The sequence below is a fragment of the Harpia harpyja genome, chromosome 2, assembly GCF_026419915.1.
Source record: "Harpia harpyja isolate bHarHar1 chromosome 2, bHarHar1 primary haplotype, whole genome shotgun sequence".
Taxonomy (NCBI): Eukaryota; Metazoa; Chordata; class Aves; order Accipitriformes; family Accipitridae; genus Harpia; species Harpia harpyja.
The window spans coordinates 2,901,359-2,929,269 of NC_068941.1; the positions used below are offsets into that span (position 1 = coordinate 2,901,359).

At 48.0% G+C, this 27,911-nt stretch overlaps 2 protein-coding genes across 6 annotated transcripts in view; one reads left to right on the forward strand and one right to left on the reverse strand.

Annotated features, from left to right (window-relative positions):
* Nucleotides 1-18,953, forward strand: part of SEPTIN11 (septin 11) — a 59,717-nt gene extending 40,764 nt beyond the window's left edge. The window contains exons 6-11 of one of the 3 annotated variants that reach the window (XM_052812722.1): nucleotides 474-570; nucleotides 2,298-2,466; nucleotides 7,243-7,375; nucleotides 8,451-8,638; nucleotides 10,981-11,043; nucleotides 12,641-16,534. In XM_052812722.1, coding sequence (XP_052668682.1) covers nucleotides 474-570; nucleotides 2,298-2,466; nucleotides 7,243-7,375; nucleotides 8,451-8,638; nucleotides 10,981-11,014 — 621 coding nt within the window. In that variant the 3' untranslated portion in view covers nucleotides 11,015-11,043; nucleotides 12,641-16,534. Of the gene's footprint in view, nucleotides 1-473; nucleotides 571-2,297; nucleotides 2,467-7,242; nucleotides 7,376-8,450; nucleotides 8,639-10,980; nucleotides 11,044-12,640; nucleotides 16,535-16,917 lie in introns of those variants that run through there. The other 2 variants (XM_052812740.1, XM_052812731.1) reach the window with 2 other exon arrangements.
* Nucleotides 18,954-25,146: 6,193 nt separating this feature from the next.
* Nucleotides 25,147-27,911, reverse strand: part of CCNI (cyclin I) — a 35,103-nt gene continuing 32,338 nt past the window's right edge. For all 3 annotated transcript variants that reach the window (XM_052812769.1, XM_052812761.1, XM_052812753.1), the window contains 2 exons: nucleotides 27,526-27,756; nucleotides 25,147-26,849 (listed from right to left, as the gene is read on the reverse strand). In XM_052812769.1, coding sequence (XP_052668729.1) covers nucleotides 26,391-26,849; nucleotides 27,526-27,756 — 690 coding nt within the window. In that variant the 3' untranslated portion in view covers nucleotides 25,147-26,390. The remainder of the gene's footprint in view (nucleotides 26,850-27,525; nucleotides 27,757-27,911) is intronic.

Consider the following 27,911-nt stretch of genomic DNA (forward strand, 5'->3'; position numbering starts at 1 on the left):
ACTCTGCTCTTCCCCTTGCTCACAGCTTTGCCCTGTTTAAGAGGAAGTATTAGCAGATATTTCTAGCAGCAGAAACCCCCTGAATTTTTAGCCTACCTTCCTGGGGAGAACATACTTAATTTTCTTTTTTATATTAACAGTTTTTTGTTGGTTTTTTTTTTTTTTCTCAGTGTTGAAATTCAATTCTAGTTTGTAAGACTACTTCTGTGCTTAAGATAGTCACGCTTTGTCATTACAGGAAGCATAGGTACATCTCTTGTATTTTTAGGACTTGAGAATTTTGGACTTTAAGTCTGAGCAGGTCTCTCATCCAGATTGTCCTGTTGCTCTTTCTAAAACACCAGATGAGTTGCACAGGCATTTAAGCAACTAAAATCTAGCAGAGCTGCCACAGTAAACAGCTTGCTTCAGAAACAATCCATGGCAAGGCAACAAAGGAAATTCCGAACCTCATTGTCCCTTTCCTTTTGTAGGTCCACCTTCCTTTTGCTGTAGTTGGCAGCACTGAAGAAGTGAAGATCGGCAATAAGATGGCAAAAGCCAGGCAGTACCCCTGGGGTGTTGTGCAGGGTATGTTACTGAGAGCACAAATAAGCCTGTATCATCCTGTCTCTGTCTGATGACAGATGCGTTGATCTCTGGATGGTCCTTATCAAACATGGAGGCGGTGGGGTGGTGACATCAGCCTAGCCATTGGCTTTGTGAGAACAGGGTAAAGTTACTAGGAGATGTTAAATAAGGAGCTTGAAACATGAAAACGTACCGTTTTCTGTTCCTTATGCTTTCCTGCCAGCAAAAAAGCGTGAGCAACAGGGAAGGTTTGGGCAGCTCAGTGATTCAGGTTGGACCTTGCACAACAAGCCTGAATGCAAACATGTAGCTGGGGAATTTTCCAGGGAGGTCAGCAGGGGCTCTGCCTTCTCACCTTGAAGTGGGAGCGGAACTAATTCGACACTGACTGCTTGCTATGTCTTGTCCCAGTATCCTAAACTGTGGACATGCAGCTTAAGTATGCAACCCCACATAAAGTCACCCAAAAGCTCCTTTCTGTTGGAGAGCAGAGTTTGGCTAGGGCTGAGTTTGCAACCCAGGCTGTACCGAAGCTGCCAAAGATAGGGCTGGTCCTTGCTTTCCCAACCAGTGCTGAGAAGTACAGGGTTGAGACGGCGGTGGTCTGCTTGTGGCTTCAGCTGTGTATCCAGTTGGAGAACGGCCCAGCAAGCTGCAGGGGAACGTTTGCAGGGCAATTCTGCAAAACTCACTGAGTTTTTCTCGGTAATACAAGCTGATCCTGAAGCAGCTTCAGACTTAACTGTCTTCAGCTGTGTACGCCAGAGGGTAATACTGGGAATAACTCACAATTAGGAAAGAAGTTGATACATTTGGGAAGTCTTGGACTTAACACGTGTCCTGCTGGGTTCTTGCTGTTCCTGGGAGACTAGGACCAGATAATCTAAGAGCTTTAATTGGGTACCAGAGAGGCTTTGAAGATCCAGCCCTGAAAATGTCTGAAGGGGAGCAGCTGGAGTGCTTCACTGTGTCCCCAGGGGCACGCTGCAGAGTGGTCTGCTAGCAGTAGAGATGCCTGCTGCTTGCTGTTGCATCCCAAAGAGAGAACTTCCACTACTTGTCTGTAAGCATACCCAAACCGCTTGCCTGCACTGAAGCGTGCAGCCCTCTGGCCACAGGCCCTTCGCAGGCTGAACAGCTTGCTCACCCAGGGGCTGACGATGGCACACCAGACCCTGCTCTGAGCAGAATTATTTATGGGAAGCCATATCACAGTCAGTGTGCTGCCTCCCTTCAGTGACAGGAGCAGGGGTTTAGGGCTCCTTCGTAAGATTAGCTGGCATGGAAATGGTACAGCATCCGTGGTGGGATCTTCTCATAACCTTCCCTTTCACCACTGCTACAGACTGAGACTTTGTTGCCTGCCTGGGCCCCTGTTGGTGACTTGGATTTGGAGCGGATTTGAGTGGGAATTGAAATCCTGTGTGCAAATGGATCATCACCTTGCTGGTGCAGAAATGCACGGAGAAACAGGAGCTGTGTGACAGATGGGCAACACAGAGATCTTGCAAATCCAGTGAAAGGCCTTGAACTGGTGCCCGTGTGTTGGCGTGGGATTGTTTCACTCCCAGTTCAGCAAGGCATTTTGGTGCAGGCTGACTTGGGAGTTCTGTTTGTGTGCCTGAAGAACTCTCAGGCTTGCTAAACTGGGGCCCGGCTCCAGGGAAAGGGGAGACCTGGCTCCAGGGTTTAACGTTCTCTTTGTGGTTGGTCTGTCTTTTTATCAGTTGAAAATGAAAATCACTGTGACTTTGTGAAGCTGCGGGAGATGCTGATCCGAGTGAACATGGAGGACTTGAGAGAGCAGACGCACACCCGACACTATGAGCTGTACAGGCGCTGCAAACTTGAAGAGATGGGGTTCAAGGACACGGATCCGGACAGCAAGCCTTTCAGGTAGGAAAGTGTAACTCAGGCCTTGGACAGCCAGAGAGATTGGAGGTTTTGGGGTGCCAGTGTTTGCAAGAACCAGGGAGGGAATAGCCATGGTCACTTACAGCAGCTGAGAATCTAAAGTGTGGCTGGGGAGGAAAACCTTGTGCAACGCAATATTTCCCTCAGGGCCTAGGATTTGTACAGGAGAAGCACAGGAAAAGTTTGGGTGGCTGAGAAAGCCAATTCTTGCCCTAACATTTTGGAAATGTCTGCAATCCTGCAGCAGGGCCATACAGGCTTTCTAGAGCATACAAAATGTCACCAGGGTGCTTGATGGTGATGTGTTTTGGGGGCAGAATATGACCCACTTCAGATCAACATGGAAAGTTTAGGAGGAAGAATCACACGGCCATGGATCTTATCTGCACCTTGTTGCTGAAGTTGTATCAGTTTTCTTTGCACCCTTCTCTGAGCATCCCTTGCTCTGCCACATCAAATATAAGCTGCTGGCTCTCACTCACAAGTGCGTGCCTTTCAGTCTATCTCCTACCTGCTATCTGTCAGCCAGTACTAAAAAGTGTCAAAAGGATTGATTTCTAAATGCTCCTCCTGTCACTCAGGGTGGAGAGCAGTTCCTTGCTGGAGTCTTCAGCTGGATTTTGCTGTCCACGTTTGAAACTGTTGATTGCTCTACGTGGCCGAGAGCCTGCCGTAATGCAAAGCCTGCCGTGCGGATCACTACTGTTTGCTCGTGTCTTTTTGTCCTCAGCATCATGGAAGGGGGCATTTTTTTGTAAGATGTGGTGAGAGAGTTGGTGGTAGAATGCAGTCAGGTCTTGTGGGCATGTCCGACTGGGCACAGTTAATATCAGTTAACTGTTCACATTGTTGACTTGTCATATTTTCAAGCTGGGAGAATCTCATTTTGGGGTTGGGAAGCTGATTCCCCCCCCCCCCCCGCCTCCGCCCTTGCTCTTGCTTTCCTAAAAACCTATAAACTGTCTAGTCTTAAGTGAGGCTTATGCTCATCTTCTTACTGACAGTGCTATGAGCTTCCTGGAGACTTGGGTGAATCTGTTGAATAGCGAGTTTGTTAATCACTTCAGAAACTCCTCCTGACACTTTTTGCCTTTGGAGAAGGGCAGGTTTTGAGATGTTTAGGTGATACATTAATGCCCCTTTTCTCCACTGCAGATTCAACTGCGTTTTGCAGCCAGCTTGCTCTGCTGCAAGTCAGGGCCCCATACAGTTGCTGGGCTTGAAAAGTGCAGCTGTGTCCGTGCTGCCATGAAGGTGGCTCGGGTTGAGGTATAGCTGGTTACCAAAGGGGAGATCCTGGGATAAATGTTCTTGTTGACCCTCCTAGAGCTTTTCACAGCTGTTCCAAGGTGTGCTGTTGAGAGGGTGCTGTTGTCTGATGTTTAAGATTTGGCTTTTTCCTAAATACAGAGTTTATGCTGTCTGACAGCTTTATTGGTCTGAAGCCCAAGTCATTAGCCAGGGACAACAGCTGTGTGGGAATTTGGGAGGGAGTGTTTGTTTTCTCCTTTCATTTCCTGTTTCCCATTCCTCCCCGACTTTTCCCCAATAATTGCACCCGCTGCCTTAGCAACATCCCACGCTCCTCTCTGCCCCAGGGGAAGGCAGTCAGAATCAAACGCGCATCGGTGTGAGTTTACCCCCATAACGCACGTGCGTGTCAGGAATTGGCGTGCCAATCCCTGAGACGGCAGCTGTGCCGCTGGCTTGTGCGGATAACCACGGAGATGGTTAATCTCTGATCCTCAACAGGGGAAAGCCAGGTGGGCTCCAGAGCAGAAGGCAAAACGGGCACGTTGTGTTCGTGTTTCTGGAAAACAGCACTCCGTGATGAGCCGAGCAAGGTCTGCGCTACAACACGGAGTTTGCATCAGTTCAGGGTTTTATTTGTGACTTGCTGAGTTTATGCAGCTGCATTTCTTTTGCAGCATAGAAATTCTGCTGGAATCAGTTGAGCCCAGTTCTGTTACTAAGCCCAAGTGTGAGGCTTTATTGGATTTCCTTTCTGGAGAGCAATGGCTTAAGATGGGCTCAGCCCTTCCCTTTAAGGAATCTGAGGAATTTCCATTGCTTCCTGTACACGAGGCCTCTTTTGACCAAGCTATAAGTAGAAAGGAAATGAAAATGTACAGAATTTCTCCATCTGGTACGTGCTAGTTCAGAACAGTTTGCCCTGGGTGCCTCCTCCCTCCAATAAACAAACAAAACCCGTGATCCCAAGCTGTTTGGCTGAGGCTGATGTATATCTGAAATGAGGAAAACAGTAGGTTTGGTGCTTTCTGTTCTTCCTTCTGAGACCAGGGATCAAAAGCGTGCCTTTCTGCCGGGTCTGGGCCCTGAGAGCCACAGGGACCGCTGCTCTTCAGCCCGTTTGCATCAGCCAGGAGCAGGGAGCCTTTTGTAACTCTCAGGGTGAGAAGGGCAAAAGACCCCAGCGAACCGTTGGGGCTGTGTAGGTGCTTGGGTGAGGTGTGAAAAGGGGAGGCTGGCAAGGGTCGAGACCCACCTTGCTGGCAGAACCCCCACTGCTTGTCCAGGCTGCAGGAGGTGAGGAGGGAGCACTGGTGCCCCCGCAGGCATCTGCTCTGAGAAATGGGGTCCTCTGTTGCGCAGAGACCCTTCTGCGGTCCTGCGTCTGCTGGGGACTGGTTTCTCTGGTGCTCTGGTTCATTTTCTCGAAATACTTTTTTTAAAAAGAATATTATTTGCATGGGCATCATTCAGTGGGGGGGGGGGTGTTGGGGAATGAAGGTACTCTTGTAATCTAGGTTCATATGTTTGTCTACTTAAAAAGCAAATTCCCTTGTCATCTTTGTCTGTGAGAAGCTGCAGGGATCCCAGTTGGATTGGACTGTTATTCCTTAGGGCTGTAAGTGGTTTTTTCATAAGCAGCCTGAGTTGCCGGGCCAGTTTCTCTGAGAACTTTATTTCTCTGGAAGTTGGAGTCAGTTCAGTAGAGAATTAAGCTTGCCGGCTTTAAGTTAGTGGTAAGTTTTTAAGCTTGAAGCCAGGACTAGCATTGAACCTGGGACAATTTAACAACAAGCCCCTGCCACCCTCGCTCCTGCCAGCTTTTTCCTGCTGCCCATCACCCGGCATTGTGTCTCTGGAAACGAGCTTTGCAAGAAATGTTTGCAATACAGCATACGATTAGCGGCGTGCAGAGTTTTTTGTTTCGGTCTGTAAGGCTCTGCTGCTCCCTAGTATAGCGTGTCACTAATTGCAGATTCAATTTTTGCTCACTGAGCAGTGAAGGCTAATCTGCCCTCAGGGTTTTTCTAGGCTTTAGCCAGGCCCTTGAGAAGGCTTTATGAATTTAAGTTTCAGTATCTACAGTCAGAGGATTAAATCCAAGACTGAATTTTAGGGAGGTTTTGACTCAAGTCTCCTGATCTCTACCTGCTGTGAGTGGTCTGGTTCTTGATTGAGTTAAGAATCCAAAGATGCCTCTTGCCCTGTTCTCCCATGAAAAGATTTTTGTCATTTTCAGAATCGGCATTTTTGCTTCCACGTATGGGAAGCTGGTGTGGTCAGCTGGCATCGTGCAATTCCTGCAGGATGGCTGGTGCTGTGCAAGAGCGGTTCCGGGCATCCTGTCTGTGGAGTATTTCAGGAGGCAACTGAAGTGCCCATCAATTAGCAGTGTCAAACCGAAGTCTTGGGTTTATCTGTCAAGTTTTGTTCCCCAGCTCAACACCCCACCAGACCCCACCCCCACCAAAACCCCAACAAAATCAACCAACAAAAAGCCACCAAAACCCCCACCACGTGCCAGGAAAGGCATAAGCTTGGCTTTAATGCGATTAAGATGTTCCACTAGTCCAGTGGTTAATGTGTTCCTTAGGCGCACGGATGCAACGTATCTGTGTGGTATCAGTGGAGTTTTCCTTTAAAAAATGCTTTTTCAAAAAAGCATCTTGGGGGAAATAGTTATCATTCCCACACTATCATTATGGCTGCAATATCCAAATCCATTTAAGGAATAAAATGAAGAGGAATTTGGCACCCAGAGTTCCTAAGAGGCTCTGAAAATCTCAGAGGTGCATGGACAACATATTTTGTGTCCCAGATTTTTGCTGCGGTATCTCAGTGCTGGGGAAATAAAGGAATGCCAAGAAGTAGAGGGGGGAATAAAGGAATGAAGGGATCCAGTAACGTGGTTATTTAGAGGAGGAATGCTGCTGCTCGTTCGCAAAGGCTTAGCCTCCCTTAAGAGCTAAAGGAGAAAGAGAGGTCTCCCAAGGTGGCTCTGTCTAAATCAAGCCCCTGATCTGAATCCATTAGCAATGAGTAGTGAAAATTAGTTTTGCTCTGTGTCCGGGTCATGCTTACTGAACTACATAAAGCCAGATTTCACACTCTGATATGCCCGTGTCTGTTCCACAAATCTCACGCTTCAAATGAAGAGGTTCAGGACAAACAGTGGGCTAAGTGAGAAGGTGTGACTCAAACAGATGACAAGCCATGTGAGCATCAGGGATTGCTGTAGATGCTTACATAGTGGCTGTTTACTTTTGAGGACAGTCATCCTGCCTGCCAAGTGATTTACAGGATCCTGAATAGTGTGCTCGTTTTTTCCTTGCCAGTTTGTCTCCCACTGCTGCCACCTAGCAAGCTACGACTGGTTTCGGTGGAGGTGTTCATGTCTCTGTTGTAGTCAGGGACCTCCGATTAAGTTTTGTGACGAGACAATGCGTGCGGTAAGATCACCAAAGGCTGGAAACACAGCTCTGACTGTTTTTTCTGTGTTTGTAACAGTCTTCAAGAGACTTATGAAGCAAAGAGGAACGAATTCCTGGGTGAACTCCAGAAGAAGGAGGATGAAATGAGGCAGATGTTCGTCATGCGAGTGAAGGAGAAGGAAGCAGAGTTGAAGGAAGCAGAGAAAGATGTGAGTATATTGCAACTCAGAGAACTGTGTGTGAGGGTTTAGGCTGGGGCTTTTCCAAGAGAGCCCTGAGAAGGTGAGCCATCCAGATTCTAACATCAAGCTTGCAAAGGTGCCTGCTGTGCATAAACAGTCTCAGGAAGCAGATGTGAACTCTGTTCCCAGTCTTGCCACGGACTTGTGGCATGACCCCGTTACAGAAGTCCTCTGCCGCTTTTCTGTGCCTGTAAAATGGAGCAGGAGCGTTCCCTGGTTTTGGGCAGCTGGAGGAGTATATATACCATGGAGCGAGTGGAAGATGCTGCAGTGTGACCGTAACAGCAGCTGCAGCTACATACACCCCAGAAGCGCCAGCCTTGCTGTGCCGTGGGAGCCCTCTCTCCTCTTTCACCTCGTCAGTCCCACCCAAAGGAGAGAATATGTTTGCTACTGAAAGTAATGTCGATTTGCAGTGCATCCTCAGCTACGGTATGGCAAGCGCTGCCCTTCCGCAGTCGCGCCTTTCTGGAGACTTTCAATAAGTAGAGAAGGACTTCCCAGAGGGCAGTAAGTCCCACTCAGCGGAGTTGTAGAGGGACGTGGCAGAGCTGCCCTACCGTGATTTGCTCGGTGCCTGTAGGTCAGCGCTGATTACTGCAGGACAGAGAAAACATAGATGTTTTGCCAGGGGAGGGAGCTGTTTCTTGGGCCTCACGGAGGAGCCTGTACTTCTACAGAGGTACAGAGAAGAGCCCCAGACAAGCGTGTTGCCCTGAATGGCCACGTTTTATTGCTTTGCATGAGCATGAGGGAGTCCCCTAGGTACAAAGCAATGAGGGATGGAACATGGGGGTTTGGAAGTGTCCAGAGACCTGTCATATTCCTACAGCAACTAAAACTCCTGTCATCTGTGTGTGCAAGTGTGTGCTAATTGCAGGGCTTTTCTCACCAAGTCAGCCACTCTTGGGACAGACCAGTGACTTGTTATTAATGCAGCGAGGCCTCAGTGCCAGCGGAACTGCTTCAGGCATCATTACCGGTAATCGGGGTGAAACGTTCTTCTCTTCCCATCCAATTCTCATTGTCTCTGTCCCGGCAGCTTCACGAAAAGTTTGACCATCTAAAGAGGACTCACCAAGAAGAGAAGAAAAAAGTGGAAGACAAAAAGAAGGAACTTGAGGAAGAGCTGAACAACTTTCAAAAGAAGAAGGCAGCAGCTCAGCTATTACAGTCACAGGCTCAGCAGGCAGGTTCTCAACAAACCAAGAAAGACAAGGACAAAAAAAAGTAAGCGGATGTCTGCCACATCCTTTGTAGGGTTTGTTACGGTTTGGGAGGTTGTTTTTTCTTTCTTGCTGCATGTCTGTATTTGCTTTTCCCCATTACCAGACTGGAAACTGGGCTTTTATCAGCCTGATGAAATAAAATATTTTTTTCTAAAGGGTGGGCCAGGGACATGATCTTAATTTTTCTCTAGAAGAGCACCTTCGAATTTTACGTCGAAGTCTAACTGGTATGGGAGAGCAATCAGATGGTGGAGGTTAGACCTGTGATCTGTCCAGCATCATCTGGAACAGCTCTGGGATGTTCTGGACTCAGATTTATCTGCCTGAGCCAAAATTATTAAGGGGGTCTCTACCCATCCTTTCTTTCACTCAAGAGTAATCTCCAGTTCCCATTCATTAGGGTTATAGTTGTAAGTAGAAGTAGATTAGAAACTAAAACCGCCATGTTATTTTTACATGGAAAATGCTAGTGCCAAAAGTGAATACTTGGAAGCTTGCTTTAAAGAGAAGAAATTTTGGTGTGGTGGTGGGTTTTTTTTCTTGTTGTTGGGGTTTTTTTGTTGGTTTTTTTGTTTTGTTTTGTTTTTTTTTTAAACCAAACTGCTACGGTACCATAACTGCAGGTAAATGGCATTTGTGGTTGTATCGAGTTGACGTAATAAGCTAAGAAACCCATACCTTTTAGTAAAGATAATGACACCGTTTTCTACTATTTTATATTTGTATGCTAGGAGTATAAATCTATATCCTCCAGTACTCTTGCGATTCCAGCAACTTAGTAGGCACCAAGTGTATCTGTGGACAGAGTCTGTCCCATGGTCAGTATTTGGAGGCGGGTTTTTCGGATGTGCTCAGTTTGGACCTAACTCTGCTTCCATTGAAACTGGAGGAACATTGCTATTGACTTGGGCTCAGAGTTAAGTCACTGCAGAGCTCCGCTGAAAAACTTGAGCTCTGGATGGATCCAAATTGACATAACCTCCTTCTTGCAGCCTGTACTTGGAGATGGCCGTTTAGCTTGCTATTAGTGCAAGAGACCCCTATTTATTACATGATACTGGCTACTTCACCGTGCTTTAAAAACCAGAACACAAGGTCCACTTAGATGCGGTATGTGCAGAGAAGCCAGACAAACCTCACAGAGGCGAAGCAGACCACGCGTGGCTTGTTTGTATAGTGCAGCAAGACAGGTTACTGTAACAGAGGCTGCTTTGAGGCCTCCTGTCGTAATTTCCATTTGCTTTTTCCGTACCTAGTAAGGGGATGCTTATGCAAGTCCTTTCTGGGTCATCTGTGAGAACAGTGCTAGCTGATGACTATAATCGGGAAAGTTGTAAAAATGGTAATGCAGCAAATCTCACTGAAAAAACACTTCTTCAACCCACACACAAAAATGACAGTTCCACGCTTCTCTTAATAGCCAGTAGTGAAGGGGTGCATTCCTTAATAGACTCTGGCAGAGTAACCTGCTCGATTAACACTAAGCTGTTGCTGTTGAAAGAACCAAAATGCTAGTAGGGCTGTGGTATAGGCACTTTTGTCTCCCTTGCTAACCCGTGAACTTAAGACAGGTCTGAGCTGTCTTACAGCGTGAACCGATGAGATCCTGTTGTGTTGCATATATACTAGTATATTTTTATACTTTGGGAAGTTACGCTGATGCTCACTGCATGTCCCCTGTCTCTACTGCTGGTTCGGTGCCCGTCACTTGTTGCTTCTGCCCCTGGCTTCCCCGGGGAGGGTGGGGAAGGGCCTAGGGCTAGTTCCCCAGCTGATGTAAATTGATGTAGCTCCTATGGAGCCGTGCTGCTTCATGCTAACTGAGAACCTGGCCTTCGGCACCCGCTGAAATACATAGAGTGCTTGTGTGCTGCATGCTCTGCTTGGGTAAAGAAATCATTACAGACTCATCAGTGTCACGCTGAACTGTAGAAGCAGTAAGTGTCGGCAGCTAATGTCCAAGTATGCTGAAATACTGCTCTGTGACGATGCCTGTAAATAGGGTAGGCTGAAACACCGGTCTTCTCTCACGTGAGAATTCAGACACGGTGACCTGTTTGCTAAAAAGAATAGAAAATTTTGAAGACCTTTTTCTTATCTCTTAAACAGAGTTGGTAGTTTAATATTTTTAAGAACTCTGCAGTCAGTTTTTTTCACCACTTAGATATGAGACCAGTGCAGTATATAATGGTCTGGGGAGTTTTGTAACTTTTGGTAGTCAGTGTTAGCTACTATTTGCTTCTGTGAAGTTGGCTGGCACATGCACAATGTTGTGGGTGTGATACATGGATGTTTCCAGCGACCATGACAAACACAGTTTTTGCTTTGCTGATGCATTCACAGAAATCCAGTCATGAGGAACATGCACGTGTTTTAGTGTGTCCTTTCAGTGTCGCTCCACACCAGGTGCTGTAACTGCTTCAATTGTTCTTTAGCGTCTGAATTACTAACAGAGGCTTTGAAGGGAAATGCTGATGCTTCTGCCTTGTAGCACACCTTGGTTTTTCTAAAGGCTTTAAGTTCCTCCTTGCACTCTAATGAAAAGCTGCAGTTTATTTAGGTAAGGCTTTCAACCTTTCTCTGGGCTGATATGGATCATGGTGGTTCTTGTGCAGTTGCCAGGGGAAATCCTTGCCATGCACGATCTTTGTAGCCTCCCCAGAAAGTAATTCACGGGAATGCTTTTTTCTCAAAGTGGGATCAGATTTCTCCAACTTGGACAACAGAGACTTTCCGCTGTGCTGTGCAAGCCGGAGGAAAGGCTCAGGGTGAAATCTGCTGCTGGCCTAACTCCATGAGGGAGAACTTGGCCCTCTCGATTTCCAGACTATTCCTGTAGGAACAACTTGTCTTTTTATACCTTTTTTTTCATAATATATCTCTCAGATTCCTGTAGCTTATGCTTTTTTCATCTAAAATTGTTGGCGCTCTGGCCTGATGACAGGAGCGTGCCATTTTCAGGACAAGCACATCTGTGTACCTCAGACACATGTGTGACTGTAGAACAGACACGTACTCAAGTACTTTCCTAAATGTGGGGCTGAGGATACTTATCAAGCCCCTGCCGTAATTTTGGGATGGGACTGTGCTTCAAACCTGAACAATCTGGAGATGGTTCCTGGCAATGGACTTGGCAAAACCAAATAGGAGCAGCAAATAGCCTTCTGGTGCTTGCCTGTCGTTTGGTAGATGGCCACATGCATGCCTCAACATGTGCCGTTGTGTTACTTGCTCATCCTCAACCCCCCCAGGAGCCGGGACCATCTGTTTGGGCTCTGTTTCTGTTTATTTCAAGCTACTTCTGAAAACCAGATGAAAAACTTTTTTCCAGTTTCCTTTCTACATAATAGTTTCCAGTCCAGTGTGACTGGCCTGGCCGTCATGGGCCATGCTTTAGTCCCAAAACAATCCCTGAGCTCTAACACGCAGCTATAACCTGAGCTGTAACACACACATCAGGGCCTGGCCCAACACCCTGTAAAAACAGGGGTTTGTTGATGTCTGAAGGATCTGACCTGGGTCTGAAAGCTGGTGTGCTGAAGTGCTGGGAGACATCACGGTGCCCACGTCTGCGATGCCGAGTTTGGGTAAAGGCTGGGCACACAGTCTTCTGCAAGAGTGCCTGTGTAAAGTAACCCAAACCAGACACCTGCAACCATACACCTCAGCCATGCACGTTCTCAAAAAAAAAAAAGGAAGCTTAAAGACACCAGCCACTGTGTGATTACAGACTGTAACCTTGACTAACTGACGTGGTTGGTTGTTCAGTAGTTCTGCCCCCTCAGTTTTTCTTTTTGCTTTTGCTTGTCATAGGCTGGAGTAGAACCCAGCCTTGAGGTTTAATTTCTTTATAATTTCATAATCCATCTGCATGCCCACCCACCAGAGCGGGTTGCTGGTGTTGGCTCTCCCAGCTTTCTTTGATTTTGGTTTTTTTTTTTTCTTCGTTTTGAGTTCAATTATTGCTAACTTTTTTGTTTTTTGTTCTTTTTTTAACTTGCAGTGCAAGCTTCACATAAAGCCTGTCAAGCCAAGGATGTTCCTGCATTCACCTGCTTTTGCAGTAATGTGTCTCTGCCATCTGTTTTCTTTCTTTTTTTCTTTTTTCTTTTTTTTTTTTCCTGTTTTTTAACATGAATAACTATTAACTCATCTAATAACATAGTGGGAACAAGAAGGAAGAAGGATTGGGTACAGGACTGTATGCAACTGGAAGTTCAGGGGTGGGTGACGGGGCAAGGTAATGGTACCATGTATTTTTCTCGTCAACATCAGCAGCGGTAAATCATTCTTGGCCCCAAATTTGAACTGAGTCAGGGCTGGACGTGGTGAGCGTCATTGACTGGATCGGGTCCTCAGCACTGCTGGCCTCCCCAGCTCTCGGAGGGCTGGCTGCAATAGCCCTGTGCTGAAGGAGCCCCTGGGTCCACAGAAACCAGCCTCAGGGAATCACTGCTGTACGAGGGTCACAGCCCAGCCCCCGGGGTGGCTAAACCCTGGAGTTTAGTCCGACCCATATTCCTTCAATAGCTAATGTGTTAGAGCGATGAGTCCCGCTGTTGGGCGAGAGGGAGGGGGGGGTGTGTGTGTGTGTAGATAACAAAAGTTTAACTGACCTTGCATGCCATTACATTTGCATGATATTTTTTATTAGTTCCTGTTTTTGTTGTCTGACTTGATCATGCTAGTTGGCTTCCGTTTATTGTCACGTGCTGGCATATTTTTTCAGCCACCCTTCCAGTTCAGTGTAGTAGCTACCCGCTGAATGCTGCGGTGGGAACCAAGCGGCGCTGCAGGTGCCTGGGAGAAGGACCGTTTCTCATTACTGCTTTCCACGTATTACTTGCCTGACCATAACCTTGAAACCTTGCTTTAAAAAGTATGTGGTTTCCGTGTGCGTGATCTTAGCAAGACTTAGCAGCCCTTATGGAATCAAATGCCTGGGCAGGGGGGAAGGTATAGGCTTCAGCATCCTCTTAGAGCCTTCAGGAGGATTCCTGCACGCGCTTAAATACCGACGTGCAAAGCTGCGGGATCCGGAATTTCACGTCAAGGGAGAGAGGGTGCCTTGCCACGCATTCCCCACGCTCCCCACCAGCCCTCCTGCACCAGGGACAATGTCCCATGGAGATGTCCCTTGAACGTGCAAAGGAGGTTGAGCATAAGCCAGGCCTCGCTCTGTGGCCAGCGCGGTGCAGAAATTGGTCTGTTTAATGTGTATTTTCTATGCCATTGCTTTTCGGACAGAGTCTTTCCCTTCCTTCCCAAGAAGTGGCGAGCCATGCTTACTCTATGACTTCTGGATTTCTTTGTCTTCTGCTGATGTACAGCCAGCATTTCCACTGCTCCTAGCTAGGTAGTCTCCTGTTTCTTTCTTGAAAGCACTCTTAAAAATAACTCTTTCCACCGAAGTCTCACACACTGCAGTTCTTTGCTTGTTTCTGGGATGGAACTTCTTGCCTCTCTGAGGGGTGGTGGGGGGGGGAGACAGAATTATCACCTTTTTCTGAAGTGTTGGATTGGGAAATGTGCTTGGGGGTTAGCTTTTGGGTTGTCTTCCTTTTAACCTGCACCGCTTAAACATGGCTTTGGGAAGAGGATATCTAAATACAGTGTCTTAGACAGCAAAAATTGATTGGAGATAAATAAGCTGGAAATAAAATAGTTGAGCCTTTTCTCTATCTCTTTTTTTTTTTTTTTTTAATTGTTTGGTTTTTAAATCGCACCTCCTGGTCTTATCAACCTTGATGCACTTTTTGTCAAGATAAATAGGTTTGCTAGGGGGTTGTTTGGAAAAATGAAACTATGGTTCTTGTGGCTTCTGGCAAACTCAGCTTTAAAATCTTGAGTTATCAAGGAAGAAGTTTGGGTTTTGACATAATTTTTTTTTTTTACAGTCACATCATATGCACATCATTGAATGTTTGTGGCAGTATGCTTTGCTTCAGCTGTCTCTGTGCATGTCCTCTTTTTAATTACCAGCATTTTGTGCCAAGTAGAAAACTTAATTTTAACATTTATTTGTCCTGCTTCATTTAACAGCCCTTCAAGGGATGTTTGGCAGGGGAAGTCAGCTGAGTCTAGCTATATATATATTTTTTTTTTATTTTGGCAGAAAGCTGTGGCCAAGAGCATTGATGTATTTTTGGTTGAGTTTCTTTCTCCAGCAAAAAGCAAGCTGTTTTGGAGAAACTGGGAGTAAACTGCAAACTTGCAAAACTTAAAGGTACTGTTTTGGTTTTTTGCCAAAGGAGATGTTAATGACTTTTTTTTTTTCTCTCCTTAAAACCCTGGGCCATGTTTAGCTTTTTACTGCTGCACTTCTTTCTTTTCTTTACTTACGCCTTTTTTCACAGTAGCCCCTGGTTCTGCATGGAGTAAATGATACACTCACATCTAGTCGGATGTGCTTTCACCTTTGCATGTAAGTACAGTAGTAAGAGACTCGCCCTTTCTGCCTCACTACTGATATGAAACCAGTTGTGTTTTTCTGGGGGGTTCTTTAAGTCCACTTACTTGCAAGTGGCGTGGTTAAAAGTCCTTTAAACCTTTCTGCAATAATCTGCTTTTGCTGAGATGTTGGAAAGAAGCCCTAGGGAACACGACATCCAGCTCCTGTTGAATGTCTAAAGCAGCCCTGCGTAGCTTGTTTGCCTGCTTGAAGCTAGCAAGCCAGCTGGTGAAACCGTGGACAGACGGTTGCATGGGCAAAAGCCTTTCCTGACAGGCACTGCAGCCTTTAATGCGCATTACGCAGTGATGATAACTAGCTGATAATGCTGCATGTTCCTGACAAGGCGGATTTCAAACCTTAGAATAATATAAAGGAGCAGGAAAGCACACCGAAAAGTGTGTTTCTGGGATGATGGTGTTCCCAGGACATGGAATGAACCCCCAGAATGGGAAAACAAACAAAATCTGGGTTGCAGAGAGGGGCCGCGATTACCCTGTAGAGGCGGGCACGTGTGTGTCTGGTGGTCTGCCGAAAAGGCGGAGATGAATAAGGGTTTGCTCCCCCAAAACCTCACTGGGGTTGCACGGTTCCTTTCCAGGAGGGCAGTAAGTAGGAAGGCGTCCTTTGAACTCATGGTTGTTAAATGCATTGCCTTGCATCTCCTGTAGTGTGCGGTGCTGCCGGGGAGGGGGCAAAAGCGGTGACTGGCACCCACCCCCGGGCTCCTCTTCAGCCTGAGAAGTGCAACTCGTGTCAGCTCCTCCGTGTGCTTTTGACAGCTTGAAATCCCGTCAAGGAGATATCTGTGTCTCTCTTTAAGCATGTCTTTATTTAACATGACCACTGTTTCTCGAGGTAGCTCTCATTCTGCTTCTCCTAAAACGTCCAAGTGAGAATGGAAATGTCTTTTTGTGTGTGATCATATCAGATATGTCCATTTGAATCCAGTTACCATTTGCCCTTCTGAGATGTTTTAAGAGTGCGTATTTGTCTCTTCTCCAAGGACCCTGGTTGCATTTGCAGTATATGATAGCCATGACGCTCTCATCAGCGTGTATCAGCATGGAACTGTACAAATATGAAGGGTTTTTTAATTAACAGAAAATAAAGCTGTGAACAGCGGTAGAAATATTGTATTTGTATACATTTTTAATATCCTGATTGCCTTAAACTATAGATGTAGAACTTTATTACCTTGCTATTTGAAAATAACCCATGTTTGTAACTAAATAATTGTGTAACCTACATACAGTGTTAATGCAAATTATATGTATGCATCTGTTAGATATTGTCACTTTATTTGATGTTAAAATATTTTGGGTTTTGAATTACAAATTGAATAATAACCTTACAGCATAAGTTCAGTTATTTCTTGTATATGCTTTAGGTTACGTATAGTGCCAACACTTGAAGCGGGGAGGAGGAAATACATTTTTACCCAAACGCTTTGGTCTTCGCGTGGCCTTTGTGACTTGGTTTTGCTGTTGCCATTTTGTAAGGGTGTGACAGGAGGGGCTGAGGAAGCGCGAGGTTTCCCAGCAGGTTGTTTTGTGCCTTTGACGTGCCTCTGTAGTTTTGTGCTGGTGTTTGTCAGTCGGTTTTTGTGGCAGTTGTGAGCTTGTTCTCCAAATCAGCTGGTATCTTGGAGAGGTCCAGGCCTCCCTGGTGTAGTTGGTTTGTATGACACCTCCCCAGTGCACTCCTTCCTTCATGGCTTGCTTTCTTTAAAATGTTGTTCCTCTTTTTTTTTTCTCTCTCTCTCACTTTTTCATTTCAATTCTGAACCTCTGTTTCTTTTCTTTTCTGTTTTTTCTCTTTTTCTGTAGCTTCTTCTTTATGTAAGCGTCATCTTGCCAAAGCCCCCACACCCTCTCTCCCAGTGGACAATAGGGCACTGGAAGAGCCTGCGGCTATGGGCACCCCCGCCAGGAGAAGAGCCATCTCATTCTTCCATCACGTCCGCCCTTCTCTCCTTCCCTTTTTGTTTTTCACCTGTGCGTCTGAGGGTGCACTGTGCTGTGTGTCTCTGTGCGGGATCTGTCCGCTCCCAGCGCATCTCCGACAGATTTGAGGCTACCAAAAATGACAGAGGTAACGGCTGGAGAAGAGAGCTTGGCCATAATGTGAGATACTGCACTGGGTTAGTGTTTTGGTGTTTGTTTTTTTTTTTTCTCCCTCCCCATTTTCTTCCTTTTGCCATAATACGCACGTGTTGCTGATGACAAATAGAACGACAGACTGTGGATGGGGGTGAGTGTGCATAGCCGGAGGACTTCATTTCTGCCTCTAAAGATCAAGTCTGGCTGCTTTGGACACCACAACTTCATCACAAGTACGTCCTGTGCTCCTCTGACATGTGCTGAAAAGAAGTCCTTAGACCTAAGTGACTTCTTGTTTTCAGTATGCGGTCACACGAAGCGGAGATGGCCGCCGTTGCGTACTGTTGCATTGACGGAGCCTGTTCTAGACTGTCCTAGATTTTCTGTCTGATGTCCCTCTGTATGAGCCAAGTAGGTATCTCTTCTTGTACAAAAGAGCTGCGCTGACTTGTACTTAGATTGAGGGCTTCATTTGAATTTCATGAAGCCTAATTAGTGATTATTTTCTTAACAATCCTGTATGCGGGATGGTTGTTAAACTTTCCAACTTGTTTACTTTGGAAGTGAATTCAGTCAAAAAGCTTGGGAAGTGCCAAAGTATTGCTTGAAGGTAAAACCAAAGCTTGTAAACTTGATGTGTAGTGACCTCCAGCTGGTTTGGGATAGATGGAAGGAGGCAGCCTGATCCTCTTGGAATGTTTTCTTCATGTGGGGTGATGGACTTTTTTTTTTTTAACCAAATACCAGTGATTTATTCTTTTCATCTGTGAACCTTAATCAAGGATTCACTTCCTTTAACCTGCCTGTGGAAAAGGCACTGTTAAATCATCTAGGTTTTGCCTCCTCCAATCGGTGCACAAAGTGCAAGCTGCCAAGGGTCTCTGCTGTAATCTGCTGGAGTTCTTTCTCAGAAGCACAATATTTTTCAGCACTCTTCAGTGACGAGGGTTAGATTACTAGAAGCTCCTTCCAGCCAGGTGGCTATTTTTCTAAAGTGCTATTTATCCTGGAAACCTTTGGAACCAACTGAGTGACTTTATAGATACAATAGGACAGATTATTAAATGTTGGGTTTGTGCATATGGTGTCATGCTTTATACCTGGTATGTAAATGGAATTGCTGACCTTTGCCCAAACCGAAGGGAATATTTGCACAAATGAATATTTGCACAAATGTAGCTTAGGACAGAATTTGCATTAATACCAAAAATGGAGCCTGCCCTGCTCTCTAGGCTTCGGTGGTCTCAGGTGATACCTGGTCTGAGGGTCTGCTCTCCAGCTACCAGTGCTTACCACTAGATAGCCAGATCTAGAAAACTTTTCACATTCAGCTTTCTGAGCACGAAACAGAGTAGCTAATGCCTCATGGGTTGAGGCCTTGAGGGTATTGCTTGATTAAACCTTGCCCGTGTTAATTCCTCTCTTATTCTGCAAAACTCTGGGGGTGCTTTGCTAACTGGGAACAGGTTGCACCACCTGCAGGAGGGAATTCTTTTTGTTCTGATAGGGCTGAGGCAGCAGTGCTCTATGTGCACCAGGCCACCCATACCTAGCGAAAAGCGATGGGTTGAGCCACATGTTTTCTGAAAGCAGTCATTAACTTTGCAGCCAAGGGCTGCTGCGGGGTTGGGGCATGCTGGTCCTTGAGCCACCCTTGTGCCTCATGCAGGGTGAGTGTCATCTCCAGCCCAGGGTTTCCGTGCATGAAGGTGGTCTCTGTTTACTGAGAAAATGTTTTGCCCATTGAAACGCCCAGTTTACGAGTGCTGTGTCTTTTTTTTTTTTTTTTTTTTTTCCCCTCCAGTGTTGGCGCCTAGGCTGGTCTGCAGTGTCAGAGACCGCTGCCTCGGGCCTGGGAGCCTTTCTGTGGCTTGTGTGTGCAACCCCTTCCATGGTAGCCTCCGGCTTGCCAAAATACCCTGCTGGCTACTTGCCCAGAGGCCAGCCCACCTGCCGGATGGCTCCTGCAGCATCCTGCGTGGTGAGACCCTCCCCAGTGCCCCTGTTTCGGGGAGGGAATCCTCTCCTTAGGTTTCTCTCATTCCTTGGACTTTTTTTTTTTTTCCTCCTCATTTAAAAATTGTAGTATGGCTTTATCTGGTGGTAGGAGTCTAGCCTGTAAAATCCCACCACTGTGCTATAGTCTCTCTCTTGAAATAATCAGTCACTTGTTATTTAGTTCACAGTCATGGATGGGCACAGAGCTTTTCTGCTGGACTCTACCTCGTGTCAGGTCACCCATGTTGTGCTGATGACAGTGGATTGGGACCCAGGCCCAGCCATGGGTGGCTGGGCATCATTTACTGCAAGTAAGAACAAAAAAAATCACGTGGTGGTGCGTTTGTTTTTTTTTATCCTGTACCTGAAGAGAGGATATCAAGTGCTACTAACGACATCGTCTTACCCATGTAGCTGTGTCCTGTGACTCTCTGAAATCTTGTGCGTGACACTAGAAAGTCATGACCAAATCTGCACGTTGGCAACACTGAAGAAGTACCCTGATGGATTCCTATCCGCTGGGTCAGCCCTGGGCTTTTCAAGAAGCTCTCGAGACCTCAACTTCTAGGGCATTTCTTCTGCCCTTTGCAAATGCTGGGCTGTTACCGGAGAAGGTTGTTCTTCTTCAGCTGGAGGGCCTCAGGGCTAGGTAACCCAGCGGTAGTGCTGCTGTGTCAAGAAAGTTTGAAGAGGGGCAAAACCCTTTTGTTGGTTGAATTCTAAACTCCAAATAGAAATTTTTTTAAAGCTTTATGTAAAAGAGAAGCAGACGGGCACAAACCAAATGCTAACAGTTACACGAACTGCCTTTATTTTGCAGCTCTAAAGTTTTGCTGCGCTGGTGCCTTGAGTCCTGCACGCAGCTCTGGACTTCATATCTCCAGAAGGACATAGCGGAGTTAGAGAAGGGCACTAATGATAAATGGGATGGAGCAGCAGCCTGCCAGGTGAGACCACCAAGGCTTGGAGGCCTCAGTTTGGGGAGGGAAAGGCTTAGAGGAGAGGGAGGATCAGCCCTGCCGTGAGCTGGAGGTTGCAGCAGACGTCCTCTAGAGGTCCCTTGCAGCCTAAATTTATTTGTGATTCTGTGTTACGAAGTCTGCTAAGGTGGATGCCGACGTGCTAGTTACCAAATCATCATGACTAGAACCAGAGGGGCACATAGCTAGAAGGAAATCAGCTCAAAACATGGAGCAGCTTTCTTACAGAGCAGGTAGTAAACTTCTGTAATTTGTTGTCCCAGGTTGTTGAGGCAGATGGTGTCAGCAGAAGGCTTTGAGGTTGGTTGTTTTGTTTTGTTTTTTTAAAGGTAAATTTATGGGGAACAGAGCCATAAGGAATTTTAAGGGGGGGGAAAAACCAGGATGAAACATTTGCCATCCATAATCCGTTGGTGGTGGATCCTGGGGCAGAGGGAGGGGAACAGAGAGCAGAAAGCACGTACGGGCACTGCAAGAGGTGTTTGCAGCGAGGCATGCGTGTCGGACAAGGAGGTGAGCTGAGGGAGCGTCGCTGAGGCTTTCCCACACCTCGGCGCTGGGAGGAAGGGATGGCCGTGTGCCCTTTGGCTGGCTTCCCTCGTGCTGTGCAGCTGTTAGGGGAAGAGATGTCAGCTTGGGGAAGGGACGGCGGGGTGAAACCTGTTGTTGGACAGCCCAGAGAGGTTTTATGTCACTCAGTGTCACCAAATGTCCCCAGTAGAGCTGGGAAAGCCGCTTCATCCACAGGAGCGAGCGGGTGCCCAAGTTTACAATCACGCTTGTGGGCTTAACCCTTTTGTCACTGCTGGAGAGTAAAAATGAACTTTTAAGAAACTCCCCAAACCCAGAGCTAGGAACAGCTTCCAGGTTGGACATGCCCCGTGGCACGCGCTGCGGGGATGCGGTGCCATGCTGCTGTTGGCTGCTGTAGGCTGGGGCTGGGTCGCAGCGTGCCTGCCAGAGGGGACTGAGGTATCGACCTGTTCGAGGAATGAGCATTTCCCCCATGTGTGCTACCTGAAGGTCTTGCGTAAGAGAGAAATACTTCATGAGTGGTCCCCCAGGCCAAGTAGGGTAAAGGAGGTGTATCAGTATCTCTGAGGCAGTGTTGTGGAGAAAATTGCAGAGAGGTTGCTGCTATCATGTCTTCAAAGCAAACCCTTCTGGGGCATTAAGGGAAGCTGGGGTGTCGCAGAGAGTAACGCCTGCGCAGCATGTAAAGGTGAGCTGGGATTATTGCTGGAAGGTCTCTGAAGCAAGTAGCAGTGCTCTGCTAAAACGTGGCTGCCAAGCACTTGGGTGCTCCCTGGGTTTTGGGCGACTGTGCTGAGTAACAACATGCATAGTTTTAGGAATGCAATGGTTTTATCCCAGTGCTCGTGAGGCAGGTGAGCCTGCAGTTTTAAACTGTTTTCCCTTCTGGCTGGCCATTCACCTGACCCGTGTGTTCTGCTGGACTCTTACCTTCACTGCTCTGGGCCCCCGCTACAGCGGGCAGCCCCTGTGCTCACATCTTTTGCAGGTCCGTGGCATGAAGCACTGGGGTGCTGTGAAGCTTGTGGGAAGGTCACATGAATCTGAGGAGTCGCGGGCAACAGGGGATATTCTCCTGTGGGTAACGGGGAGCCCTGGCAGCGCTCCACCACAGTCCTGTGTTCTGACAGCGGGAACAGCATACACGTCAGCCTGCTACCGTAGTAGCGAGGCAATGGGTGGGGGCCACGTTTGGCCTGGGTTTTTTTGTGGGGAGGAAACGTGGGAAGCGGGAAATGGTTTTTCTCTCTGGCAATGCAGGTTATTTCCGAATCAGCTGGACCTTGCTACATGGGGGGAGCTGATCTTGCCGGGATGTGCCCCATTTTCAAAGGCAAGCCTGTCTTTGAGCATCACCTTTTTAGCCGCAAAACCCCGTGAATCTGTATATTGGTGCAGCCAGCAAGGCAGACCTGTGTTCCCTGGGCTCCTCGCTGGCCCCAGCTGGCCTGGGACACAGGTGGCCCCAGCACCAGCAGCAGGAGGAGAGCTGCAAAGCTGAAGACCACCTCGTGACGTTGCTGCGGTCCCCTGCGGAGGCCTGTGTGCCAGCCCTGGCCTCCGAGCCCCAGACTGGCCAGTCCCCAAAGCACGACTCTCCCACGGCCGAGTTGACGCCGGGGCGGCAGGGGTATGCTGGTGCACCAAGTCTGGTGATGTTTTGCCCATGGCTCACAGCAGAGCTGGGCACCCGCACTTGGGGCATGGGTGGTTTTGAACGTTAATCCTCTGAACGCTGCTGCATCCGTACGCCTCGACGGTGCAAGCAGGCTCTTGGGTATATCAAGGTACCACAGGCACAGTCGGGCATTTCCTGAGTGGATACGTTCCATACGTGGTGGAGGGTTGAAAGGGTGTGTTGAAAACCAGTGTGTTCACCGCAAAGGGAGAGAGGAAGGAAAGGGACAAGTTCAAGAGGTGCGTTTGCAGTTGTAGAGACTGGGTTTCTTCTTTTGCATCCGGAAGAGCAAAAGGCAACAGGACGCCGCTGGGCAGCACAGCCAGAGAGCTGGCCCACAAGTGTCCTCGGGTCTACGCGAGGACAGCCGGGCAGCAGCCCATCAGCAGGACCCTGCAGAGGTAGGTCTACCAAACTGGGGACGGGTTTTGTCTGTCTGAACCTTGGTTTTTGTTGGTGGAGTTGCCTGTATCCAGGCAAAAGATAGTTGGTGTGGATTTGTGCATAGCGCAAACAAAATAAAAAAGGCGTCTCCCTCCCCAGTCTGGTCAAACTGGGGCTGGGGGAGTGCCTGTCCGTTTGGCACACGGGAGCATGAAAGCTCTCTTGGCAGCGAGGGCGGTTTTAAGTCCTGCCTCTCTGGGCATTTGCCTCGCAGGTGCATGCCAAGTTGGGGCTGTGGCTTGGCCAGCCTTGTGCAGCACAGGGAGGCTGGGAAGGTTTCTGGGCAGTGACCCTTCCCAGCGTTGCACTTAATACTGGGAGAGCCAGAAGTAATCCTGTGTTTATTGAGGGCAGTTCTGAAAATTAAACTGTAAGATTAACTTTATGACTCTCACAAGCTGCTTCTTGCTAAAGAGCTATCCCCCTGCCCCTTTGCTGCAAAGAATAAAGTTGTTGCTTTTCCCCAAAGCAACAACAAAAATTCCCGTCCTCTGGTGTGCTTGGGGCTGAGACAAGTTCAGCAGCTAGCTCGGTCACAGCAGAGCTCTTCTACCAAGGCTGGCGTGAGCTGAGGACGTGCCTGGTGTTGGGGCAGCGCAGGACCTGCTCTTGTCCTGTCGCTTTGTGGTAGGAGAAAACGGTGGGAAGGACAACTCTTACCTTCTCACAAAGCCACTCGCAACCATGGCTGCAGTACATCTGTTAGAGAAGAACTGCTCCAGCAGCACCTACAGCTCTCTCCTTACGCCCAGCTTCCCTCCCTTCTGTTCCAGCCAGGCCGCTGCCAGCTGGCACAAGCAAACACCTTTCTTTTCCCAGCCCCGTGCCGACTCCTCTCCTTGTACGCGTCTGCCAAGGGGTTTGGGCCGTAACCCTCACGAGTGCCTGTGTGCTGATGCTGCCGAACGGGGTAAGGGGGAATGGAATGCATCCTTCACAGTGGGAGGGAAGGAGTGCAGGTGGGAGGAGGAGAAGCCAGTGGAAGGTGAGGCTTAGATTTATTGCCCCGGGTTGACAATGCCACAGCGCTTGTGTCCCCATCTTATATTCTTGCCCCTTGACGTGTCTCATACTGTTGGAAGCCAACTAAAATAAGCCGTAGTCCCACAAAACTTCACTGTTTTGTACTGCGCAGGCCAGTATCGTCAGAAGAGTTACGAGAGCCCTGGCTCACCTCTCTCTGACTGCGTACACAGCCGGAGCTCTTAGCAACTGCTCCCTTCAGGATAAGCTGGATCATTTTAACTGCTGCTCACATGCAGCAAGCCCAAGTGCACACAAAGACTCCCTTCTGTGCAGAAACCGCGGGTGCCTGGCTTGGCTGTCAAGGGGTGTGAAAATTACCTGGCTCTCATCTTTCCTGTGCTAATGTTGTTGTATCTAGTGTTTGAAATCCGGGCGGTTATTTTTATTTAGAGCATTACGCTGTGTAATTTAACTGGAGAAGATGTACGCTTTGAAGTGGGTTTCAAGTAGTAAGCACTGGCACCGTGGAAATCCTGCATCGAGGGGGTATTGTGCCAGGTGAAGCCCCGAGACTGCACGGCAGCCTGGCTGGAGAAAAGTAAGCAGTGGGAAGAGAGAAACGGTCAGGGACTGGTTATACCATAAGGATGGCTGGAAGGGAAGGAAGGCGCGCTCCCCTTTGAGACATGCGGCCTCAGGAGGTGGTTTCCAGGACACGGGCAGGAAGAGAGCTGAAACCAAGAAAAGTTTGGCACAGTGGGCTGTGCACAACAAAAAAGATGGCACCTCAGAAGACATGAGGCAAGAGGGGCCAGCTCTTCCTGAAGCGCATGAGATCCGAGCCAGCCGGGAAGAAGGCGACATTACAGAACAGAATCTATTCTGTAACCTATGAGCTTACAGGAAAGAGCACAAATGAAGTCTGTACTAACCTTTTCATTATCAAATGTGAATTTCAGTGCAAGGGATGTCAGGCAAGCAGGAATCTACAGCCAGCCTGGGTATGAGAAACCTGACTCTTCATTGGGGCGTTCCGACTATCACAAAGGAGATGGGTACAAGACAGGCGAGATGAAGCAGTGTCCCAGCCAGGCATCGAGCGGCCCGTACTCGGCCTGGAAGGGGAACAGCCCGGTGACTGAGGAGGGAGCAAGGAGCACCACAGCTGGGGCTAAAGCCGGAACCGCCGCAGAGGCAAGGAGTTTACGTTGTGCAACTCCCCTGGCACCCCAGCTGCCCAGCACCCCTAAAGCCACTAGCCACCTTCTCACAGGCCTGGCACGGAGCAGCTCCCTTGCAGCCTCCGCGTAAAACTGATCCTGGACTCGGGTGAAAAGCACAAAACAAGACTCAAAATCCAGGACAACTTTCTTTATTGCTACCAGAAGGCTTTCATCAGTACAATGGCTCCAAATACAATACCTTCCTCAGGGCTGTGGAGAGAGCTTATAATTGGGACAGGTCATTCTGAGAAACAGAGGTGTAACATTTAGGAGACAGGTTTTTAAAGGTTTTACTCTTGGTTAGAAGTTACATGAACACAAAACTTTAGGGTTAGGGTCTTTTGGTTTGGTTTTGTGGCTGATAATTACACACCTTTGAAGCCTCAGGCGTACGTAGCCGCCCCAGCACCTCACTGAGCAGTGCTGGTCACATGCTAAGCTTATAAACACAAGGGAAAAAAACAGACTGCAGAATTTAAGGTTTACACCTGACGTAGAGAGTCAACTGTTGGCGAAAATCCACACTGAGTGCAACATTTCTTGGTGCAAACGAGAAAAAAAAAATACCATTTTTGTTAAAGTGATACAAAATCTGTTAACTGCTTTCTGTGTTGGAAAACGCAAACTGTTTTAACTTGGAGAAGTCTCTGTAAGGTACAGAGCACAGTGGCCGGCTGCCCTAGTGTTCTTCTAGAGTACGTTCACACTCCTGTGGTTATTACTTAAGTGTGGAGCAGCTTGCAAGCATTGTTTTTGGTTTTTTTCCTGACTAACATTTTATTTAAATCCAGTTTTTAAATATTATCACATTTAAACACCAAAGTGCTAACAAAACAAAAAAGGTCTTTTTCTTTAGAAAGGAAAAAGAAAGCTGTCGTGAAGGTCAGGTAGTACAGAACATCATGCACAAGACTTGCTGAGAATTAAAAGAGGAGCAAGCAGAAAGAGAGCAAGGAGCAGATGGAAATCGGATCAGAGAGGTGTTAGTTGGCTGGGAAACCTGGAACAACTCTGCACGACTGATGTGAGCTCTTGGACATGGAGAATGGGTTACAATACACAGGAGCAGAAAAACAGTGGAACTGACAACACTAGAAAGAAACAATTTTTTGCTACTTTTTTTGTTTGGTTTTTGGGTCTTTTTTTTAGATTTTTATACTTTTTTGTGTTTTTAAGTGCTTAAATAGTGGAACTATAATTAGCCGCACAAGAAAAAAATTCAAAAAAGGGTTGGGATTTTTTTTTTTTCTGTTTTTGGCTCCCTTCAGTTCAGCCTGACAAGGTATGGCCCCTCCTCCTCCCACTGAGAACACAGGATGCCAGGTTCTGCATGGTTTCTAGAGTAGCTACAGTGGAGCTGGTGGTGTGCACTCACAGCTACATAACAGACACTGGCTGTAAAGGTGGACAAGGGGAAACGTTGCCCTCCTGCCTCGAGACATCAGCGCCACAAACAGAGCCCATGTTTTCAAGAGCCACTACCTCTGGAGCAATGTCTTCATTGTAGAGACGCTTGATACCGTCGTAGAAGTCGTCCACTTCCATCTCTTCCACTTTACGCTTGGCAGAGGCTTGCTTGCAACCGCTGGGAGCTGGCAGACGCTGGTGGAGCGCGGCTGTACCTGTGACTGGCACTTCTGGCCTGCCGTTGTCCTTGGAGAAACCTGGCCCTGGGACAGAGGAGGGCTGGCATTTGAACGCTCCTCTGTTACAGGTCACCAGGGTATGCTGGAGGGGACTGTAGACATATACAGAATTGGGCAGCAGAGAAGACTGCAGAGTGGAAAGGTGATGTGCCACGAGCTCCCGGCAGTGGATCAGCTGCGAGCTATCCATCTGGAGTGGAAAGACAAGCAAAGATACCGGCATTGCGGGATCACTGCCACGGCGAGGAGAGGCTGTCAGCCAGGGCAGGGCTAGGGCTCTGAACACACACCTCACTTCTCAGGGGTATGCTGGATGCAGGAGAATATTAAGTGATGAAGGACCAAAAAGACCCCCAACACAACGACTTCATAAGATACAGACCCCTGCTCCTTACACCTCACGGGAATAGTGAGGGGGGGAAAACCTTTCAGATATTAAAAGGTTTTGCTGTGTATTTTTAGCAGCTTGAGGGTTTGTCTTGCCAGTACTTGTCAGACCACCCTGTACGCTTAGAATGAATGGCTGAGCAGCTAACTAGGATTTTCTCCCCATTGTGTTATTTTCTCCCCGGTGCAGAGAGAGCCCGCGCTCTCTGCCATCTCGTGCCAGCGGGGCACGCGGCTCCTCCCTTTGTCACCTACTGGATACAGTCGAGATCAAGACTTCGCAGAACCGTCCCAACAAACCGTCCCACCGGGCTGAAGCGCAACCATCCTCACAAAAGCGTAACTGCAGGCAGAGATCAGCAGCTAGGGATCTGCAAGCCCTGGTTGGCTTGGATCCCTGGAGTCCTGAGCAAGATGCAGCCTTCTGGGGCCCCCCCCATCCCTCCCCGCTGCGATGTGCAGTGCCAGCACCCCCTCACCTGTGCCTTCTGGAGCAGCTCGATGATGAGAGCCAGCCAGTCGGGGAGCAGCTTCTCCAGCTCCAGGCTGACGATGGCCAGCGCCAGCATGGAGCCCTTGAACTGCAGCAGCTGGTAACAGGCCATGCAGTGCAGCAGCTGCTTGGTGAGCGCCGCCACGTGCTGGGAAGGACTCAGCTTGGGCAGGACGGTCAGTAGCTGAGGCCTGTTGGACACTGCAACTGCGTGGAACTGGGAGGGGGAAACAAGCATGTGAGGCAGCTGGCGTCACTGACGGGCAACCCCACAGGCAAAGCCAGGTCAGACCTCAAGAACGGCATGCGACATCTTTGACACACGAGGATCCTCCAGCTTAACCTTCGAGGCAATTGCCACGCCACAGGAAA